Raw genomic sequence first — 24,013 nt, 5'->3', positions numbered from 1 at the left:
GAAGAGGCAATCAGACATACGAAGTGCTTGCAACACCAAGTCTCAGACATTGTTCAAATAAATACAAACTACCAAAGGAAGGAATAAGTAAAGATAATTTTTTTTTTTTTTTTTTTTAAGTTTAGGATGAAGTCAAGTGCTGTCGAAAGAGATGAGTTTTCAGTTGTTGCTTGAAGATTGACAGGGATCCAGCATTCCGGATAGAGGTGGGAAGATCGTTCCACCAGCCAGGAATGGTGAATGAGAATGATCTAGAGTGATTTTGCGCCTCTCTGTGATGGTATCACGAGGCGTCGCTCACTAGCAGATCTCAGATTTCTGGAGGGATGTAGTTTGTTAATAGAGTGCAAGTAAACGGGTGCTGAGCCAGTGGTTGTTCTATATGCAAGCATCAGTGTCTTGAACTTGATGCGAGCCGTGATTGGTAGCCAGTGCAGGAGATAAAGAGAGGTGTAACATGGGCTCTTTTGGGCTCGTTGAAGACCAGTCGTGCCGCTGCATTCTGAATCATTTGTAGAGGTTTGACTGTATTAGACGGAAGTCCAGCCAGAAGAGCATTGCAATAGTCCAGCCTAGAAATGACAAGGGCCTGGACAAGAAGTTGTGCAGCATGCTCTGTCAGAAAGGGCCTGATCTTTCTGATGTTATATAGTGCAAACCTGCAAGATCGAGCAGTTTTGTAATGTGGTCTTTGAAGGTCAGCTGATCATCAAAGATTACACCAAGATTTCTGACCGAAGTTGATGGGGTTATTGTTGATGAACCTAACTGGATCGTGAAGTCATGCTGTAGAGTCGGAGTGGCAGGGAGGACAAGAAGCTCAGTCTTTGCCAGGTTGAGCTGCAGGTGATGTTCTTTCATCCATGCCGAGATGTCCGCCAGGCAACCTGAGATCCTTGCAGTTACCGTTGGATCATCTGGTTGAAAAGAGAGGTAGAGCTGTGTGTCATCAGCGTAGCAATGGTATGAGAATCCATGTGCCTGTATGATGGGACCCAGTGATGTAGTGTATGTGGAGAAGAGGAGGGTCCAAGAACTGATCCCTGAGGAACCCCAGTGACCAGTGTATGTGCTTTGGATACCTCACCTCCCAGGCCACCCTGAAAGACCTACCAGTGAGATAGGATTCAAACCAGCGAAGTGGAATGCCAGAGATGCCCAGTGATGAGAGGGTGGACAGGAGTATCTGATGATTGACAGTGTCAAAAGCGGCAGATAGGTCCAGCAGAATGAGGACTGATGATTTGGAATGGGCTTTTGCAATTCGCAGGGCTTCAGTGACCGAGAGAAGCGCAGTCTCAGTTGAATGGCCCCTCCTGAAACCTGACTGTTTAGCATCCAGTTTGTCGTTCTGTGAAAGAAACAGTGAGACTTGGTTGAAGACAACTCGTTCAAGTGTTTTCGCTATGAGCGGAAGGAGAGAGACAGGTCTGTAGTTTTCTATAAGAGAAGTGTTTAATGTAGGTTTTTTGAGCAGTGGGGTTACCCGAGCCTGCTTGAACGCAATGGGGAAGTTACCTGTGAGTAGGGATGTGTTGATGATGTGTGTGAGTGCAGGTAAGAGTGTGGGTGAGATTGCTTGGAGAAGGTGTGAGGGGATTGGGTCAAGAGGACATGTTGTAGGATGGTTGGAGGAGAAGCTTGGATACTTCAGCTTCAGTGAGTGGACAGAAAGAAAAGATGGGAGTTTTAGCAGTGGATGTGGTAGGGTGAGGGTCCTGTGTGCGTGGAGGTGAAAACTGACCACTGATTGATCTAGTTTTGTCTGTAAAGAAAGTGGCAAAGTCATCAGCTGTAATAGAGGTGGAGGGAGGAGGTGGAGGGGACAGAGGAGGAATTAAATGTTCTGAAGAGATTACGCATGTCTGGAGCGCTGTCGATCTTGTTGCGGAAATGTGAGGATTTGGCAGTGTGGACTTTAGCAGAGAAGGATGTGAGCATAGACTGGTACCTACTGAGGTCCGACAGATCGTTTGATTTGCGCCATTTTCTCTCTGCCGCTCTGAGTGTAGTCCGATGTTCACGAAGAACCTCGGATAACCAGGGGTTGGAAGGAGCAGCCCGTGCGGGCCTAGAGGAGAGAGGACAAATGTCGTCTAGACAAGAGGTTAAGGTAGAGCATAAAGTCTCAGTAGCTGCGTTTACATCCAGAGATGAGAAATGGGTGGGTGAAGGAAGAGAGGAGGATACCACAGAGGAAAGATGGGAAGGAGAAAGGGAGCGCAGGTTTCGTCTAAAAGTAACTGGTAGGGGTTGGTGGCACAGGAGAAGCAAAGTGTAATGTAAATGTAATGAAGAAATGGTCCGAAGTATGTAGCGGTTGTACCAGAATGTTATCTGCAGTACAATTGCGTGTGTAAATTAAGTCAAGTTGGTTGCCTGATTTGTGCGTGCTAGTAGTGGTAAGGCGTTTGAGATCAAGCGAAGCTAGGAGTGCATGGAAGTCTGTAGCATAAGGCTTGTCTAGGTGAATGTTGAAATCACCAAAGACTAGGAGTGGAGTGCCATCCTCCACGAAGAGGACAGCAGCCCGTCCAGCTCCTCTAGGAAGGTGGCTAGAATTTGGCTAGGGGACGGTAAATGACCACGATCTGGAGTTTTATCGGAGCTGATACAGTAATGGCATGAGATTCAAATGAGTTGTAATTGCATAGGGAAGAGCGGGTTGAGTATTTCCAATTGTTAGAAATGAGCAGACCAGTGCCTCCACCCCGCCAACTTGCCGGGGTGTGAGAGAAAGAGAGATTAGTAGAGAGCAGCTGGGGTTGCTGAGTCTTCTGGACGAATCCAGGTCTCAGTCAAGCCCAAGATGCTGAGCGTGGATTTTAAAGAAAAGCAGAAATGAAGTCAGCTTTGTTGACAGCTGACTGACAATTCCAGAGACCCACAGAGAAGGAAAGAGGTGTAGTGAAGGAGGTAGAGATAAGGCGCAGGTTAGCAGGATTACGTTGCCGTCTGCGTGGGACGTTAGAGCGTGGTTGAGAGAGAACCGGAATAGTTTGGAAACACATGATAGAGGTGGCAGGAAAGAGGATGGAAACGGAGAGTGTGTAAGGGAAGGGGGAAAAAAAGAAAAGATACTTAAGTGTGTCGCTCGGTGTCGTTGCTCGGTTAAAGTCGCGCAGGAAAAGTCGATGGTCTTTACCCTCGTCGGTCTTCACACGAGGAGGCTGAACGCTTCCGCTGAGAGAAGATCAGCCTGATATCCAGTCAAACTCCTGCGCTGGTCTCTCGGTGCAGACTGAAGCGAGAAATAGAAGCGATCTCTCATTTATTCTCCATTGCTCATCTCCTCTGGCGCCCTGTTCTGTCCTCCTAGAAAAGCCTAAAAGGAGGTGCGGAAATGGGTTAGTTGTGGGTGGGGTGTTGAGTGCGGCGCGATTCAGAAAGCCTCCACAAATGGTGACTGCACGATAGCGCTAAAGCGAGGGGAAAGAGCGACATCGTGAATGATTTATTAGCTTGGCTTCACTGAGCCATTCCTGGAGGAGAGGGGGAACGGTTTGGAAAGATGCAGGAGAGTGGGGCAGCGTGAATGATTGCACGATTGGGGCGTTAAAGATGTGTAGTGGGAGGTACAGTGTTGGAGAAACTCAGTTTGCAGTTTCCACCTCTGATACAGAAGCAGGCTTCTCATTTATTTTCATTGCCATCAATGTGTCATAGATTTGTACAAATTAAAAGCCTCTTGTTGAGGAGAGGTGTGCTATTACTTTCCTAAATGCTTGAGCTTACAGTTTTCACCTAGAAGATAAACCAGGTGAAACATGGTACATCCCAGACTTTGTTTACTAGTCTTATAAAGAAGATGTTACAGAATATATGATACTATATAACCAAGGATGTAGATTTCTCATTCTTTGTTTATTTAGGTAAAATCACTACCTCTAGGGCTTTTATGCAAGTTCAGTTCAACTAGGGCTGGGCGATATATCGAACGTGATGATCATGCGAATCTCGTCAGTAAAGCCGGTTCACTGACAAGCTACGCAATATCGCATTCGATAATGAACGCGATATTGCGTAGCTTGTCAGAACTACGGCTCTGTGTATTAAATGCCGCTCCATTTGAAAGCAGGTGATGGAGATTTACTGCTAATCACGGAACCGGCTTTACTGACGAGATGCCCATGATCAGTGTTAATTTTAGCAGGCATTTTTGATATAGTCTTTATCTTGAGATGAAAATGCTTAATAGTCTTAGTCACATTTTAGTCATTTGAGTCTTTCATAGTTTTAGTCGACGAAAAGTCATTGCATTTTTGTCAACTTTTAGTCATTTCTTTTAGTCATTTCTTTTAGTCAAACTGCAGTTACCAGCATTTATTTTGGTAGCTATTTTATATGTAGTCTTCAAACAAAAATAGTCATTAATTGTTCTCTCTTTAGACCAAATCAATTAAGCTTATGAGAAATTTGAATCGAGGATTGAATTTGGAAAAACTGGAGTAAATTTTCATTTTTTGGTAGAGATGCAAGTTAAACTCATTTTTCAGATACAGTAGGTTTACTAAAGTATACATTTATTTAACATCTTTTGTTGGTTAACATTGACACAGATAGGTATTTAATTAGGAATGCTGTCCCTTTAAAGGAACACTCCACTTTTTTTGGAAATAGGCTCATTCTCCATGCTCGTTCTCATTCTCCCAGAGTTGAGTTTTACCGTTTTTGAATCCATTCAGCTGATCTCTGGATCTGGCGATAGCACTTTTAGCATAGCTAATCATAGATCATTGAATCCGATTAGACCAGTAGCGTCGCGTTCAAAAATGACCAAAGATTTTCGATATTTGTCCTATTTAAAACTTGACTCTTCTGTAGTTATATCGTGTACTAAGACCGGCGGAAAATGAAAAGTTGCGATTTTCTAGGCTGATATGATTAAGAACTATACTCTCATTCCGGCGTAATAATCAAGGAACTTTGCTGCCGCACTACGGTCGCAGCAGGTGCAGTGATATTACGCAGCACCTGAAAGTAGTCCCCAGCCAGGTACCTGGTTATAATATAGCTGGGGACTACTTTCAGGCGCTACGTAATATCACTGCGCCATGGTACGGCAGCAAAGTACCCTGATTATTACGCCGGAATGAAAGTATAGTTCCTAGCCAAATCGGCCTAGAAAATCGCAACTTTTCATTTTCTGCCGGTCTTAGTACACGATATAGCTACAGAAGAGTCAAGTTTTAAATAGGACAAATATCAAAACTCTTTGGTCATTTTTGAACGCGATGCTACTGGTCTAATCGGATTCAATGATCTATGCTGTTATGCTAAAGTGCTATCGCCAGATCCAGAGATCAGCTGAATGGATTCAAAAACGGTAAAACTCAACTTATTAACTCTGGGGGAGTTGGAGAATGAGCCTATTTCCAAAAAAAGTGGAGTGTTCCTTTAAGACGGATGCATGTAATACTTACTGACACACATTCAGTTTTCACCCACCTGTTTATGGTCACTTAAGCCATAACCGACTGTTTTTACGTGAGATACTCTACACGATAGACATTTGGACTGCTGTGTGTGTATTTGAGCACTGAGAACTGATTGCGCGCTGTATGAAAACTGAAGAAGCGAAGTGTGCGAAAGAGAGCACTTCTATCAGCGCGATTCGGCCTATTGCGCCTTCACTAACTTTAAGTTAAACGACAACGAATTGTGACTCCCAGGAAAAACGGGACGTTTGGTCACACTATCTCTAACCCTTCAGGTGCTGAGTCCATTGTTTCAGATCGCTAGTTGGCGTTTTGGTAGCCTATCTGTCCACTGCGGCTGCCATACTGAGACTAGATATGCGAACACCCCTCATCCGATTGTAATCCAATGACAGGGACGCACATTTTGAAAGACAAGACAGTTAACTTGGCCTATAGGATGTATTTTGAATGTCCGGTAGTCTTCAAATAACATTCTAGTACTGTCTTGTTAACGAAGACGTGGCATAAATTTCGTCATAGTTTTTATCATCAGATATTAGTTTTAGCTCGTCAACGTCTTGTCTTAGTCACAGAAAAACATAGCCTGACTACGTCAGACTTTGTACTTCCGCTCAATTTCATTTCGCTTCTGTACTCAGTCTGATATAGCAAACCATCTTTCAGTTTATCTCAGGCTCCGCAGGGATGCCGTTCGCTCTGTTGTGGAGAATATTCCCGGCATTTGCCAACTGAAGCCCGAACAAGAGTGTTTGGTTCACATTTTGAATGGAGGTGATGTTGTGGCCCTACTCCCGACAGGTTTTGGGAAAAGTTTTATTGATCAACTGTTACCGATCGTCAGCGAGAAACTGGGGAGGCCAAAGTTCGGCAAGGCGATAATTGTGGATGCGTAGATTTACTTCACATAATCTGCAAAAGTCGTTCACAGCCATCTTCACTCCGGTATTTTGCTCAATGGTTTTGTTTTCACCGCATACCTGTGTTTACAGCGGAAGTTCGAGGCGGCTGAGCCGGCGAATAACATGCGTCATAACCAACCGTTATGTGATTGGCTTACGGGTACACCAATGATTTTAAACTTCAGACAAGCGCCCGCCCACGAGAAAGTAAACGCTTGTCAATTATGCCCTTCCAGACTCTGTCTACGAAGCAAAGCGAAGTAGCAGAGTTTGGTATTACCAGGCTAAGAAAAAAGGTTCGTTAACGAATATTTTTCGTCATCGTCTTCGTTGACAAAATTAACACTGGGAATATATCGCCCAGCCCTAAGTTCAACATGGATTTCTTTTGTTTCATCTGAATATCATATAGTTGGCAATAGGGCTGGGTGGTATATCGAGTTTGTACGATATATCGATATATTCTTTATAAGCGATACGATATAAGGCAATACCGTTTATATCGATATAACATTACAGTTTGAAATGAGCACATCTGAAAAATATAGCAGAGGACACAGACTGAGCTGTTGCGGATAAAGTGCATAATACAATTGTTTCTAAACATGTGACAAACTTTATATGAAGGGCTTTAAAAAAAGCTCGTAAGATATAGTATAAGATATATAAGATATATACTCGTGACATGTAGAACTTTAAACCTACAGGTAAGTGTATTTGTATGATAGCACTAACTGTAAAGTGACCAAATGGGGTGTAATGGGGTAATCAAAACAGCCTTTTTACTCAATTAGTCTGTGTTTTTTTAAATTATTTTCATTTTTAGTTTAGTAAATTTAACTTTGTTTTTAGATTGCAATGTTACAATGTTAAAATGTAATGTGATTCTAACCCTTTTTAACATAATATATGCCTATGGTTACATTTACGTTACATGGCTACAAAAGCGTAGAAAAACCGAGATATATACCGTATACCGCAAATCAGCCAAAAAATACAGAGAGTTGAATTTTTGCTCATATCGCCCAGCCCTAGTTGGCAAAAAAACAGTATGTGAAAAGAGTAGTCCAAATGTCCAAATTCATACTATTTAGAAAATGAAAGAAGTACTTGGATGCCATACTACTTCAGATGAAGTGCGCATCCAAAGGACACTTAACAATCCCATGATGCCATGAGAGAGGATTTGTGAATGGCAAGTGAAATGACACAAATGGCTCTGTACGCCACATGACAATTACGACATGACTAATGTAGTACGTCCCAAATTCAATTTCCCCCCCCAAAATTTGTGTTTTTAAAATTTTGCTCAATTCCATTTTAAAGGTTAAATTTAAGTAAAGTAAAAGCATGTCTAATTAATCGAAATCATGAAACGTTAAAAATGTAACAATTTATTACACTCAAGGTCCTATAAAATGTTTTTTTCCCAAATTTCATTTTATTTTCCCCAAATTCTGTTTGAATTTATCTAGATTTTAATGGTTCAATTCAGTTTTAATAATGGAAAAACATGTCTTATCAATTGAATTTATAAAGTTTTGCAGTATAATAATTTACAAAAGTTTTTGTTTTCGTGAGTATAGGATGTCAATTTTGTATCAGATGAAATGAAGTTACACTCAGAGCAGCTCTGGAGATGAAGTTCGCATCCAGAGACATGCAGAACAAGTAGACTACTTTATTTAAATAAATAAGTCTTTTTGTACTTAAATACTCACAGACACTAGTCCATATTGTGATCTGCCTTACTTTTGATTTTTTTAATGTTCACAAAGTAGGTTCATCAAATGTAGTACTTAGACAGTATGCAATTCTGGATTCCAGCTTTTATCATCATCAAAAATGTTGTTTGATACTTAGTCAATTGTCATGACTTGCGTCAGTCTTGCTGTTGGTTGTGCTGTCACTTCTCTCCATTCCTCCCACTCGATGGCCCTCCCCCTGTATGAATAGTGGGGGAGCAGCTGTCTCGTGCGTGGCCTGAGGTGCTGTGTGCTGTGGATCAGCCGCGGCCGGCTCTAATAGCTCAACACTAAAGCCATTGTCTGGGGACTCGTCTGAGTGTTTGCGGTTTGGGTCACTGGATTCACTACTCCCTTTTTGCTCATTCACCCCCTTTTCCCTTTGCTTTCTGTCTTTCTCTTTCTTTGGGTTTCATATATATATACACTCTCATTCACACAGTCTCACACAAAGAAAAACTGTCCCCACCCCGTTGGGCTGTGGTCGACACACAGACTTGTGATGACTGTGTCGCCGTGTCTTGCTCGGTTCTTGTGTATGCTGAGCGCTTGGATTCTCTCACCCTGCCGCAACTGTTACTACCTCATAAATGCTGTTATTGTCTTTTTTACAATTGGAAAATGTGAAATTGTGGATGTGGAATAAGGAGTCCACATTTGTTCCGTTCCTGTTTCCACTCCTCTCTTTCAATCCCCCCCCTTCTGTGGACCAGTTGTCCTCATTAATAATGAGTTTCAATTAGACACTCTGCCTCTCTAGAACATGTCCACACACACACACACACACACACACATAGGCAGCTGCATGGGATTAGATGCCTGCCATTCAAGTCATGGAAGGGCATGAGACCAAACAGCAGGACTTCAGCACTGCGACGTCAACCAGACAAAACGAGGCAAACGCAAGAAAGGCTAATCATAAAAATAATCTTCAATGGCTTAATCAGTCAAATTAATCTGTGAGATGAAAGTCAGGAAACTAGATAGTTAACATTTGATGCAAACAAAAATGAGCCAGGAACAGAAGTATAATTTGTTCACTGTTGTACAGTGAAACTTTAAATCTTTCCCCAGATCTCTCATCCACTTTGAAATCTGTTTATTTGTGAGAAATTTTGTCAAAGCAAGTTTGTGCCAGTGTTTGTTAAATGTTGGCAATTTTATTTTGTAATTTTTATATGCTTCTTACAGAACAATCTTCTATATATTGAAGTGCTTCTCCACATATTTTGTGAACAGTATGTTCCAGTTTTCCTTCTGTAAAATGATTGAAACCAAGGTACACAACAAAACAACACATCGAACGAACTGTCCTTCCATTAAAATTTGTCACAAACAAAAATGTTGCATGAAACATTGGACATTTTTTGGGAAACATTTAGTAGGTGAAATTCTGGTTCAGAATGAGATTTGTTTTTCGCAAGAAACTTGCCATCAATTTCCAAACAAGCAAGGTTATGACGATTTTCATTAAACGATAGCCAGTTACAGATGTTTCCCCATAAAACAGCCTTTTATATGTTGTACTTTATGGCATTTAAAATGACTATCCACAAATTCAGTGGACAAAATATTCCAGCTTCATCTGTAAAATGATTGACAACATGTTATACACCAGCATGACACATCGAACTTCCGTCCCTCACAGGCATGACTGCATTTGTGTCAGATTAATAGAAGGATTGTGCCTTCTATTAAACTACTAGAGTGAATAAAAATTAAGTAAACTCTGGGGAAGGGGGCACTGGTCATTTGAAGCCTGGAGCACAGGGTGGGCTCTGTATCAGTGAGAGGCTGGTACGGAGCCTAATGAAAGAGGGTAACAAACGGGTGTAGGGAGCAAAACCCACTAATGCCTGCAGCACTTAAGAAACGTGGCCCCAAATGAGAGCCACATGACCAGGCACTGCATTCACAGGGCCTTCTGTCATACTTTGCCACACACATGCACCCCCCACCCCCTTTTTCTTGTTGTGTCTCTGTCATTTTAGTCTTATCCTGGAGGGTAGCTCATACATGCTAGGGGCCCTATACAACCTCTCGGAAGAACAGAAGAGCACATGCAAATTTTTTTTTTTTTCTGTGGTAGTTGCAGTGTTTCTTGGTTTTTGGTTATGTGGCGTTTTAGTGGTCAAACTTAATGTTTTTCTCTCAGATCTAACCTCGATGGAACGTGTTGCATCCTGTATGTAGCCTATATGCCAACAACCCCCCCCCCCCCCCCCCCATTTATGGCCAAGATGATGACATCAGGTGAACGATTCTGTTAAACAAAGTTTGTAGCAAAAGGTTCCTGCCAGTTCCTGTTCTCTTATTGTAAGTCAAATGAGCCAGATGATGGAGACTCTCACCTTTTGTTTGTAATGGCTCTTGGCGTCCCTGCCCCAGTCCTTGGGTAGTTATGCTGATTGGATTAGGAGTGGTTAAATGGGGCAGGTTGCTATACCTGAATACTTCATTTGCATGCTTTGTTTAAGGTCGTCTCCCAGGTGCTTTGTAGTTTATATACATTTAGGGGGCAGTGCTTAGGAATGGAGACAATGTATCACTGCCTTAGTTAGACTTGGATGACTGCAGCAATGCACAGCGAGTTCTCAATAAAGAGTAACTTCTGTATGAAAGATCCCAACGTCTCCTGGTCTCTGCTTCGAGGAAAAAGTTTCCTACAGTTTCACCCTTGTGTTAACTGCAATTTCAATACTGTTAATTTCATTCTGAAACTTTATAATTTGGTGCATATTAATGCTAAACATTTGACATTTTGCTGAAAGCAAGAAGATATCTGTTAAGAGATCCCAACTCGGTCTACCTACTGTTAAAATGTCACTTTGGGGTAGATTTTCATCTACAGGTAGGCAGAAATCTGCATCTCCATAAAGTTGGTCAGCAGCAGGAAGCAAGAAGTGCTCTAAGACTTCCTGGTATATGGCTGCGTTGACCTTGGACCTCAGAAAACACAGTGGACCAACACCAGCAGATGACATGGCACCCCAAACCATCACTGACTGTGGAAACTTTACACTGGACCTCAAGCAACGTGGATTGTGTTCCTTTCCTCTCTTCCTCCAGACTCTGGGACCCTGATTTCCAAAGGAAATGCAAAATTTACTTTCATCAGAGAACATAACTTTGGACCACTCAGCAGCAGTCCAGTCCTTTTTGTATTTAGCCCAGGCGAGACGCTTCTGATGCTGTCTGTTGTTCAAGAGTGGCTTGACACAAGGAATGCGACAGCTGAAACCCATGTCTTGCATACGTCTGTGCGTAGTGGTTCTTGAAGCACTGACCCCAGCTGCAGTCCACTCTTTGTGAATCTCCCCCACATTTTTGAATGGCTTTTGTTTCACAATCCTCTCCAGGGTGCGGTTATCCCTATTGCTTGCACACTTTTTTCTACCACATCTTTTCCTTCCCTTCGCCTCTCTATTAATGTGCTTGGACACAGAGCTCTGTGAACAGCCAGCCTCTTTTGCAATGACCTTTTGTGTCTTGCCCTCCTTGTGCAACGTGTCAATGGTTGTCTTTTGGACAACTGTCAAGTCAGCAGTCTTCCCCATGATTGTGAAGCCTACAGAACTAGACTGAGAGACTATTTAAAAGCCTTTGCAGGTGTTTTGAGTTAATTAGCTGATTAGAGTGTGGCACCAGGTGTCTTCAATATTGAACTTTTTCACAATATTCTAATTTTCTGAGATACTGAATTTGGGATTTTCCTTAGTTGTCAGTTATAATCATCAAAATTAAAAGAAATAAACATTTGAAATATATCAGTCTGTGTGTATAATGAATGAATATAATATACAAGTTTCACTTTTTGAATGGAATTAGTGAAATCAACTTTTTGATGATATTCTAATTATATGACCAGCACCTGTATATCTCATCTCTGTTGATGCTTTACATAAAAGGGATAATTCACCCAAAAACGAAAATTCAGTCATTAATTACTTGCCCTCATGTCGTTCCAAACCTGTAAGATCTTCGTTCATCTTCAGAACACAAATGAAAGGTGCCATAGAATTCATTGATGCTATATTTTAAATTGTTCTCTGATATCTACATAGAAGGTATAACGCTTAGGTAAGGGCAAACATTCTCCAGAAACTGTTTTACATGTCCATTTACAACCCCAGGATTTCTCCCTAGAATGAAATGGTTTGTTATTACGTTATTTGGAAGGGTCATGAATAATAATGTTGAGCTCTGCTCTGATTGGCTGTTTCACAGTGCGGCTCAATGTTGAGCTCTGCTCTAATTGGCTGTTTCACAGTGTGGCTCATTTCAGTAGCTCACAGGAAGGAAACACTGGGAAAATATATATTTCAATGCTTTCTCGTGCAGTTATATCGTTGGGTAATTATACTGCAAATAAAATGCGGGCATCAGGGAGCCACTATTAATATGCTGGGCCTTTAAACTGCTTTCAAATGCATGATCGCTTTTTAGTTTCACTTTCGAGATTCGTGATCGCACTTACTCTGTTTATACTAGGGAGCGGCAGTACTTACCACACGTTTTACAAGATCAGATGCTTGTCAGTGGTGCTCAGGATCTGTAAATCATTCGCCATCATCCTCAGTCATCTCTCTTTACTCTGTTTATGTTGTAAGTGAAATCTTATGTACTGTAATGTAACAGGCTACCGCTAGCAAGGAGCTAACCATGTCCCTTTAGTGGCTCGCATTTTTATTAGAACGCGTTATTTGCTTTCCGTGCCTTTCTGAATACAGACACCAACCCATCCCTGCACAGCCTGGAACATAACATTTATTTCCATGATCTGCCATTTTCGCTGTTGTCCTCACTTGTTTCTTCACAATACCTGCAGAACTTCTGATGGTTCGGCTGGCGGCTGGCCCAGAAAATGGGTGGGTATATGCAAATGTTGGGGGCGTAACTATTAGTGATCTCGACTGTAACATCACAGTTGGTGTTATGTTCTGATTCGTCTATTTTTCAGTGGTCTTTTGCATTCACGAGATTTACATAAGGAGGAAACAATGGTGTTTGAGGCTCACGGTATGTCATTTCCATGTACAGACCTCTTATTATTAAGCTATGCCAAGGTAAATAGAGTTTTCCATTCTATGGCAGCTTTAAGATATTTTGGATGCAATCTGAGAGCTTTCTGATCCTCCATAGACAGCAATGCAACTGATAAATTCAAGGCCCAGAAACGTTGTAGGGGCATCGTTAAAATAGTCCATATGGCATCAGTTCAATCAAGCTACGAGAATATTTTTTGTGCACAAGAAAACAAAAATAATGACTTTATTCAACAATTACTTTTCTTCTGTGTCAGTAGCACAATAATCGTTCTTTTGTCTTTTTTTTAAATATTATTTTAAAGATCCACCCACCATATCAGGCACTGTTTCCACTATCTGTGGAACTTGTCACCACCCTCATTTGTTTGTCTGTCACCTGACCTGAAATGGCCTCGCTACAGATATGTGGAGTTCCCAGCATGCTGGTCTCTCAGGCCATGTGCTTTGCTGTATCGATCCCTCATAATGCAATTGTATTAGCTGAGGATCTGCAGTCTCAACATTCAGTTGTCGTTTTTCTAGTGGTCTTAAAATGCTCTTTTCATAGGTAGCTCATGAGGATTTGATGTGAATGATTGTCCATTCAGGCGGTTTATGGAAAATAGCAAGGCAAATTAGCAAATGAACACTCACATTTACATATAAACGTATTCAACAACTTGTCCTGACCTGATGAACTTTAGTTTCACCACATTGTTTTTGGCAACAGTGTTACAGTGACCAAAAATGTTGTGTTTTGTGCTCAGGCTCTGCATTTATGAAAGTTTATGTGGTTGTTGGTAAACTCCCTGCTTTGTTAGTCTATCTTAACAAGCTTAGTGACCCAACTCTGTGTTTTAGTTTTATTTCAAGATCGAAAAACAGCTGTTATTGATTCCAAGTTTTCACAGAGTTAGAGGCCTGTAAATTCGAAATATTGCGTTCAAGAGGGCTGGCTCTAAAAAGCAGGCGTTTTACTTGGGCAGTAAAAAACAGAATGGCAATACCATGCCAAGTTCTGAGGCGATTAAGACATTCTGCATGTTTTAATCGTGCCCCTTTATTAGTGTTTACCATTCTGCTCTGGAGAGAATGAGCTGAATTCCTGTCTGTCCTCATATGTTGTTCTCCCCATTCACCTCACCAAGATTTCACTGGCAGGGATGTCCTGTGGAGAGCACAGGGGAAAAGATCTCAATAATTCAGTAGCATTTCTTCCTAACTTGCCGAAATCGGCACGCAAGGGCAGAGGAGTTACGGTAAGCTGTTCTGAATTTAGCCACGGCGGTGCACGCATGCCCTTGATCTTAAAACTCTGTTGACACCCCTGACAAGTTCCTTGAATGACCACAATGCTTTATGGTGTCTACTTATAGACTGATGCTACATAACTAGGGTTGAAAATTCAGAACTGGTTCTTGTTCATTCATATACAGGAATCCAATGTTTTCATCGAGGTTCATCAAAGATAATGGATCTTTCTGTTGAGGTGCACACAGATGTCTTTCTGCTGCCACACAGTAGTCACACAAACACTGCAATCCTCATGAAGAATCATGACAATAGTTATGTAGGACAGAGCGAAAAAGTGCTTGTGACCTGTTTTGCCTCTGTCTCACTGGACAGTTTTTGAAAGGATTCTCTTTAAGGATTCATGTAGTTATCACGTCACGATGAACCAAGCGAAAACTGTAATGTGGTGTATGAAGCATGCAACATTTACTACCTTCCTTCATATTTTACTGTACATAAATTTCTTCTTGCTGCTCCATTGCTTAAATGATCTCGTTGGTTTCTCACTGCAGGTTTACAAAGGGCTGGACATCATCACCAATAAGGTTACAGAGGAGGAGCAAGCCCAGTGTCGCCATCACATGATCAGCTTTGTGGATCCATTGGTTAGTGGATACACTGTGGTGGACTTCAGGAACAAGGCTCTGTCTCTCATATCCTTTCTGAAATGGCCTACCCTTCGTAGTGAAATTCCAGACTACTCCAGGTCGAATTTAATTATTTAAGGCATTTTTCCATGCCGGTGCTTGATTCATGAGCAAGTGACTCTTATAAACCGCTTTTTAATGAGTCGGTCACAAGATTTACACAGCTTTTTCAGACGTTGCTTGTGACAGAAGGTTTGTTCACTCTAAGGATGGTAACTTTTATCTAGTTATTATATATAACTAATTAACTTGATATTTTTGCTTTAAATAAGGCCTTTGATATAAATTTTTGATACCATGGAAATTTTACAATTCTTGCCACCAGTATGAATTAGAGATGTTCCAATACCCTTTTTCCCTTCCCGATACCGATTCCGATACCTAGGCTCAGGGTATCGGCCGATACAGAGTACTGATCCGATACCTTGGTGTGTATCTTGTTATACAGCTGTATGTACTACTAGACCTGTATGAATTGATACAATTATTTTATGGTGTGCTTCACCATAGATAGATAGAGATAGAGATATATAGATAGTCTGGCGAGTAAACAAAAAAAATATAATATATAATGTTTGGAAAATGGCACATCTATTTAAATATCTAAAAGTACACTCTTAACATCAGTCAGTCAAGCATTATAAATGTATTATGATAATCGAGTATTATTTAATGATATAACTTTAGCAATTAGAATTAAAACTTGGTAACCATATATGAATACAGTCATTATAACTGAACTGGTGGTGGTGCTTTTTTGGTCATTCAGTGTTTCTGTAAAAAATGGGGGGGAAACTATCAATAATACTGATAAGATAATAATCATACTATGAATTCTACTAAGAACAATATAAAACACACTAAGGATTAACGAGCTGCTGGATTAATGAATATTAATCACTTTGTCTGCGTTCGCTGCGTTCGGATTTGCTGAAATCAAACCAGGGAGGATAATAGGTGAGCGGCACCTTTTTGTGGTATCGGTGGAATTTCCGATACTAGTATTGGAATCGGAACAACCCTAGTATCAATATCACGAAATCTAATGCTAGCCTAAACAACCCCCCAGTTTTCATGACCACGTAGCATAGCAACGTCACATGAGCATGTAACCGCTATAGAGAAGATAGTCCAAAAAAATCTTGGTTAATCGTGTCTACCGGTATATCGCCAACCCCTACTATATAGTTATTGTGATAGTTATAATTCTCAAGCAATTTGAATCATGGTCAGTGAAGCATTCAGGGCTGTTACTGAGTTTACAATCGACTCCCTTACTGAACAGTGAGTAATTTTATGATTATTCTGGTATTTGAGGAGCCAATTGCTCCTTAGTCTCCTTTTTAGACTGGAACCTTGTGACTAGTTAACTGGGTGACTAGTCGGCCCCTTTTGCCCAATCTATACTCTCTGCAGAGATTCATTTAGTTGAAGTTTAGTTGACAGGCCCTTCTAAATATAAATGCTTTATATTTTGTCTCTGCAGATGAAATTAATGGGCCATTACTCAGCCTTTTAAGATATCATCTGCAAACTTCTTAATGATCGTTCTGAGTAATTGTTCTTTTAAAATGTCATCGCCTCGTTGACATCAGTGACACTGCTTTTGTGAGACTGTGCCTTGTTTGAATGCAAATCCCAATCTTTTAATTTCTTGTCTTTTGTGGAATGTGGCATTTCCCAGCGAGCCACATGAATGGCTGTGGCATTTTATGAGTGGGCGCTGGGTTGTACTCCCTCGGCATGCTCTTTCATTAAATGCAAGGGCATAACTGGAAATGCGTGTACCAGAGACGGAGAGCGTCGCTGTCCTCGTTTTCCCCGCCCGCCTGCTGCAGATGTTTGCTGAGAGATGAGGAGGATATTAATAGCTGAGGGAGATGCTGTGAGGAGGTGGGGCGGCTCTCGCGGTGTCTGGAGGAGCGCTGCCGCAGACACCTCACACAAGAAATGAGGAGTGGCGGGTGATGAGCTTTCTAGGCTCGCTTCCACATTGAAGAGCAGTGATAACTACTAGAAAGCACGCTGTGTAATTTCTCTTACAAAATTAATAATCAAGATAGGATATTAAGAGAAATAATGTTGTTGTTAATCTAGTTGTTTTTCTCATAACCATTCAGAAATGCTTAAATACTCTCGCGCAATCTCGTCCCCACCCCTTTCCTGCTTCTTGCTCTTGTCTCCTCCTCTCTTTCGTTTTCTCCACCTCCCTCCCGAGGGATCACAGGCTGATGCTGATGCGGATGGGGTGGACAGCGTGCGGCCAAGGCTGCTTTGATTTTGATGCATGTGACCTGGAAGTGTGTCCATTAGTGTGTGTTTGTCCGTCTTGATTGAGGGGGAGTGCTGATGCGCCTTCTCTTATTGAAGCAGTTATCGAATTGCTCCATGGAGGCAGCCTTTGATGCCATTTTATTACAATCTTTAGCAGAATCCCAGCAGTCATGTTGAACCGGCTGCCCTCTCACGGCACCAGGCCTGGACATTACATGCATTATTGCTAGAGCGGCTATAGATCTAGGAATATGATATTGCATTTCAGTCAAGCACTGTAGCAGTGGAGCACTTTGCAGTCTTACCCAATGTGGTTTCACATGTTGTATGATCATTGTGCATAATTTATGTATTGCTTGTAACTCTACTGTCATTAATTGTAAAAATTAATTCCTTGTCTGGGAGTTTGACTTCCTTAATATTATACATAGAGGATATGCATCGTCAGAGAAAGCTGCCCATCATTGTTGGTGGCACAAACTACTACATTGAGTCCATTTTATGGAAAGTGCTCATGGACACTAGGGTAAATGTGAATTTTAATGTTTTATGAATATAAACAATTGCTCTGTTCCAAAATATAGTGAGCAGCCTACGTGGGCAGCATTTTGAAGTGACAATGTACCGAAAGTAGTGACAGATCTTTTCTTCTTTATTGTGACATACAAGTGAGATGCATTATCAAAAAAAGAAACAAAAGATGTGTGGGAACTGTGTATTGGTTGATTGCATGGAGGCAGACATAGACTTGAACTTGAAGTCAAATGTAAAAAAGGATGGGATTTTAACGAACTGATTGAGATTGTCCTCACTGTAGAACACAAGATCCAGGAGGCTTGGTTGGATCCAGATCCAACTCCTCCCAGCTTACATTTACCTAGACCTACCTGTCTCCACCCCCTGATGCCTAAACCCACCCATCTCCACCCATAAACCTACCTGTCTCCACCCCCTAGATGTAGATCCAACCACGCCCCCTGGATCTTGTGTTCTGCAGTGAGGGGCTACTAAACTGATTAGAGAAGTTCGACATATGTCACCAGAATACCAAATTTTGATTTGATTTTGATTAAAAATTACATATTCAACTATTGAATCATTCACAATAAGATCAATAACATTCATTTAAATAGAAAAGGTAAATTTCTGTTTCATGCCATATGCATGCCTTTATCAGGAAGCCTGTTCCATAAGGTAGGAATCCTAATTATTTTGCCTTTTGAGATAACTTACAAGAGAAGACAATCCCAGAATGCATTTTTATGGCATTGATCAAAAAGTTTTGTGAGCACTCTTTATTAAAATATCAATTCTGTTAGTTTAGCAACATGCTAATTGAAAACAATTCAAACAAATTGTAAGTCTCACTATTTGTGTGGCACACAGTGTTGATGCCTATGTCGAGCTTTCTAAACTGGTCTTTTATGACATTCTGTGATGTTTTGAATGTTGCCTTAAAAGGCTGTAGGCAACGTGGCAGCTCACTACAGTTTGAAACGGAGCTAGTAAGTCTGAGTAATATTAAAAGGCTTTCTGTGCATCTATTGGCAGATCTATTCTAATCGAGTCCTCCTCTGACTTACAGCAGGGGAGTGACACAGAGTCAGAAAATGGTGTGGCTTCTAAAAGCGAATCAAAAGCGGAGCTTGAGAAACTGGGTGGTCCTGAGCTTCACAGACGGTTGAAGGAGGTGGATCCTGACATGGCAGCCATATTGCACCCCCATGATGCACGCAAGATTGCAAGGTAATAACTTCAGTCATAGCACAAAACATTGAGACAAAGCTTAATTACCAGTCACAGGAAAAACTACAGTGTATTTCCACTGAGTGATTGTTTCTACTTTACCACAGATCAGCATAGTGTAATTTAAAAGTGTTTGCTAGAATTCAATGTCTCTGAAAATAGTATACAAAGTAGTCCAGTGTTAGAAAGTAATGCTGCAATAAATTCAGGGTTTAAGTTCATTAAAATGGACAATTTGGGTCCATTTTCTGCATCTGCGTTTTGAATCTTGGTCTTAGGGGGCCTGGCAGTGGTCTTTGTCATGAGACATCTAGTCTTAACTCCAGCTATGTATACATAAACATACCCATTTTCTTAATTTGTACCTATTCTGGGGCATTAAAATTCAAGCTATCACGTTAAGTTCCTTAAATGCACAATGGTGATTAGTTTATTGGGCTTTTCAGATACCAGTCACCCTGTTTACTGCATCTTTACCATTTATTCTTCTTTCAGTGAATGCTGTTTTTTGTTATACTTGTTGTTTTTCCCCCCTGATACATTGTTAGAAAAGGAGCAGCGTTGACATGAACTTGGGTAGAAACCTTATCGTATTGTCTTGCCATGGTAAATTTTGGCATTTGTTGGGCATCTGTTTTTGCATCTATTTTTTTCACTTGTGTGGGAGAACTGCTGATGGCTGTGGCTTCCAAGCGTGTTACACACGTGTTTTCACATGCCTCAACTGGTATTTGATTGGTATCAAGGGGCCGATTAGCACCTCTTCTGAGCACTATGTGCTCACTTAATTGATGCCAGCCTGTGTGCCACTGTGTCTGCAGTGTTGCTGTGGTGGAAGAGCTCCTCTCCCACAGTTCACAGTGCTGATGTCTCCTCCTGATATCAGCTTCTTTTGAGGAACTGACAAGCTTGACGAAATCCCATGCACCTCTGCAGTGTGACGAACCTTAAACTTCTTGGTTCATCCTTTGTTGTTTGTCAGTAGTTCATCAAGTTCCTGTTTAGTATGTGGTGTGTCCTTTCCAAATAATATGTTCAGTTGAGAGATTATTTGGCATGCTGAATGGCATCTTTCAAATGTATTTAAGAAATGCATTGCTAATTTAACTGAAGTTATATGGTATTTTGACTATAAGCTGATGGTCATTTGATTGATTTACAGAAGTCTGCAGATTTTTATGGACACTGGAGTTCCACACAGTCAGCTTTTGGAGGAGCAGCGAGGACAGGATGGAGGAGATTGTCTTGGGGGTCCCTTGCGTTTCCAGGACCCTTGCATCTTCTGGCTGCACTGCAAAACGAATGGTAGCTTCATTGCAGATACTTCATTATAGGTACTGTAACATGTCTGCAGTATCTTTATTTAATTTCCTCATTCATCCTCTTCTGTAGCTCTAGATGAGAGGTTGGACAAGCGTGTGGATCAGATGTTGTCACTTGGGCTGATTGATGAGCTCAAAGATTTTCACCAACGCTTTAATGAGAAGAAGGTCAAAGAGAACAGGTAGATTTCACTGTTGTGAATCAGAACATTTTTAGAAAAATTCACAATGAATTTATGGAACTGAACACTTCATTTCCTGACAACACACAACCTGCTAACTTGAATATTGTCCTGCATGCACTTCACAGAACAAAACACTGACACAAATGCACCATAACAAATAAGCAATTTAAAAATAGGCTGTCGTAATTTGTTTTTGGCTGTATGCATTCATCAGTATCTATAATAACTTAATTTTACTAGTAACTGGTGAAAAATATCAGTAAACAAACGGTTGTGCACCTCTGTTTTTGAGATCCTCTATTTAGTTTTGGAACTAGGTCAGATTTTGTATTCATAATCCTTGTATTACCTCTGAATGAACCTTGTGAAACTTCTCACACAAGCTACCTGACACAAAAGCTGCACAGCTGTCTTTTCTTTTCTTCAACTGTCAAAGAAATACAAGAAAGCGAAGTTTCACCAGCTGAACCTGTTCTGCAGATCAGACCCTTTCAGTTAACAAGTTCTAGCAAGTTTATCACCTGCTGTTCTTGTCGGGAGGGGGCTTCTTGTCTTTAGTCATGGTTGGAATCCAGAGCTTTGACAAGTGAAATGTTTTCAATAACTGACATAGATGTCAGTTGATTTTGGCAAAGTGACTGAGCCAGCCGAATGACTCGGATGTGTTTTTAGTAATGTCAGAGTACATGGAGTTATGAGAGGTTACATTAACACGTGCATGACTTGGAATTCACAGGGAAATGTGTTGGTACTGGTGCATAACTTTTGATGTGACCGTGACATTAGCATTAGACTGTGATTCAGGGCCTATTATCTAATAAATTGATTTTTACATTTCATTGAATGTCCCATATTTACGAAGACTCTAACTATGGATACTATGAATTTAATACTTTCTCAAGGACAGTCAAGGCCATTACAGCTTATCTTTTTAGTATGCTTCTCAAAGCCAAGCATCGCCATTACTGTTGCTTTTGCTTATGTTAGGATTATACAACCCTAAATTTTGAGACATAACTTATCCCACATCTTTTGAGGTTCAGACAAGATAGAAGTTGAGAATAAGTGCATGAAACCCTGGTATGTGCTCGTGACACCCAAACAATTGCATAGAAACACCTTGGAAACCACTCATAACAGCCTAAAGGCCGGGACACACCAAGCTGACGGTCGGCCATTGGCGAGCATCTGTCAGGCATATTGTTTGTTTGGTGTGTTCCACACGTCGGCTCCCATCAGGCTCACATCGGCAGCAGTTTGCCCGATTCAACATATTGAATCGGCTTCGGGACCGTCGGTGCGAGTGAGAACTCTGATTGGATGTTCAGTTTAGCGAACGAATCCCTGCAGGAGAATTAAAGCGAAAGTGATGAAAACTAGTAAGTAAATGAAAGCAGTAAACACAAGGCTGTTCTAATGTGCAGATGTTTTCATAACAACATGAGATCCTTAACATGCTGAAAGTTATCAACATTACTGATGTTCTAAATGGTAAGCAAGTGCTGGTTTGTTTACGATTCGTATATTTCGTTTATCTTGTATATCTTTGCTTCGGTGTCTCCTTTTGAATAACGAAAATATACTATTGATAGCTGCTAATATAGACCGTTAATTCCTCTCACACAGGCGCAGAACGCACGTGTTTAGTTGGCTGTAGTTTGTGCGGTGTGTTTTGGTCCAGACGCTGCCGTCGCGAGGTGACAACACTGTCGGTTTTCGTCGCCACTTGTTCTTTGAAGTCAGATTGGTGTGTCCCGGACCTTAACAATCACATGAAAATGCCCTGGCAACCACTCATAACAGCCTAGGAATGACATGGAAATGCTCATGCAACCACTCATAACACCCTAACAATCACATGGAAATGCCCTGGCAACCCTTCATAACAGCGTAGGAGTCACATAAAAATGCCCCAGCAACCACCCAACACACCCTAGTAACCACATAGAATTGCCCCAGCATCCACCAATGACACTGTAGGATAGAAGCAGTGATTTTTGCAAAGACAAGCATCGTGGTGCAGTGCCTGTCAGTGCATTTGCCAATCAGGCTATAGATATATGAAACAGCAGATCACGCTGTAATCTTTGGGTCTTGGAGCGATCAGAAAAATCAGTGAAGCCCATGATGCTGTGTCCTGTGCTTTCGCCTGTATTTACTGATGCACTAAAAATATTTGTTAGAAAAGGTGATTAATTATTGATTGTTAGTGCTGTCACATGCTCTGTTGTGCAGGGATATTGGCGGATGGACTGCACTGCGGTGTGTCTGTGTGTGTGTGGATGTTGATGACACAGCAGTGTCTTGGGTGTGGCTTCTTCTGATTGATGGCCAAATGGCGCTCCGTCCAGCCGATCGCATCCCACCTCCCTCTCAGACGTCTTCGTTGGCAATCTTGCCACCCAAGCGCTTTTCTCCTCTTTCCTCACGTCATCCCACTCTCTTCCTCCCCCTTTTTCTCTTCTTTTTGTCTGCATCTGCCGCCCTTCCGCCAGCCCTCTCACCTTACAACAGGGAGCAGTCACAAGGCAGCAAGGTCAGACTATGCCTGTCTCTCCTTTCCATTCCCTCTCGGTCTATCTCGCTCTGTCCTGTCAATAGACCCCCTCCCCCTCGGCCCGTCTGCACTGTCTGTGTCCCTGTGACCGGCTGATCTCTGTTTTGTGAGCTGTATGACGACTCATTTTTACCCCAGGGGCTGGTGTTCTGATGCACCCAGTGACCGCGTCTCCATCTAAAATTGGGTCCCATTAAACATTGGATGTGATTTCACCCTTGATTTCGCTCAGAAGGCATAATGCTTATAATATTGTTCTTTTAAATTATTCTGTAACTAATCAATAACATGGATAAGAAAATATTCAAAAAGAAATAGCTTTGTTTAGTCACAGTTTAATTACAGTAGCATTAGGTATATTTGTATGATGAAATGCATTTGAAAAATGTTAGCTGTTGTGGAAAAAGTACACAATCTGTCACTGAAAACATGGGAGCACTTTAAACTATTTAAAGAACTCTTCAAAGTATGTAGTTTCATCTGAGCTGGTTGATGCTTTGACAGATTGCTTGTGCTCTCAGAATATTTTTCCCAGTGCATAAGTTTTATATGAGATATGTATATATATAGGGCTGGGTTTTGACACAAATTTCATGATTCGATTCTCATTCACAAGCTAGCGATTCGATTCCCAATTCGATTCAATATGGATTATTTTAGAGAGATATCAGGTACACATTCCAAATTTTATCAAGGAAAATAATTCTCAAGTAATGCTGTAAAATAAACATGAGTCAGATGGTACTACATTACTATAATAATGCACTTTTTTTTAGACTATACAACTTACACTTAATGAAGTTTTTATTATAAAAGTTACCGTTACATAATATTTCTACTTTAATTCGTTTTTTATTTTATATAAACATTTAAATAG

General features: G+C 41.1%; 1 protein-coding gene across 4 annotated transcripts in view; it reads left to right on the top strand.

Moving 5' to 3' along the window:
* Positions 1-24,013, top strand: part of trit1 (tRNA isopentenyltransferase 1) — a 53,196-nt gene that overhangs the window by 8,939 nt on the left and 20,244 nt on the right. For 3 of the 4 annotated variants that reach the window (XM_058753316.1, XM_058753318.1, XM_058753317.1), the window contains 5 exons: positions 14,918-15,061; positions 17,757-17,852; positions 18,912-19,072; positions 20,235-20,377; positions 20,465-20,576. In XM_058753316.1, coding sequence (XP_058609299.1) covers positions 14,918-15,061; positions 17,757-17,852; positions 18,912-19,072; positions 20,235-20,377; positions 20,465-20,576 — 656 coding nt within the window. The remainder of the gene's footprint in view (positions 1-14,917; positions 15,062-17,756; positions 17,853-18,911; positions 19,073-20,234; positions 20,378-20,464; positions 20,577-24,013) is intronic. The other variant, XM_058753315.1, reaches the window with a different exon arrangement.

Source organism: Onychostoma macrolepis, chromosome 19 (genome assembly GCF_012432095.1).
Source record: "Onychostoma macrolepis isolate SWU-2019 chromosome 19, ASM1243209v1, whole genome shotgun sequence".
In the NCBI taxonomy this organism is placed as follows: Eukaryota; Metazoa; Chordata; class Actinopteri; order Cypriniformes; family Cyprinidae; genus Onychostoma; species Onychostoma macrolepis.
The sequence above is the reverse complement of the archived record's forward strand: the minus strand, read 5'-3'. Positions and strand labels throughout refer to the sequence as shown.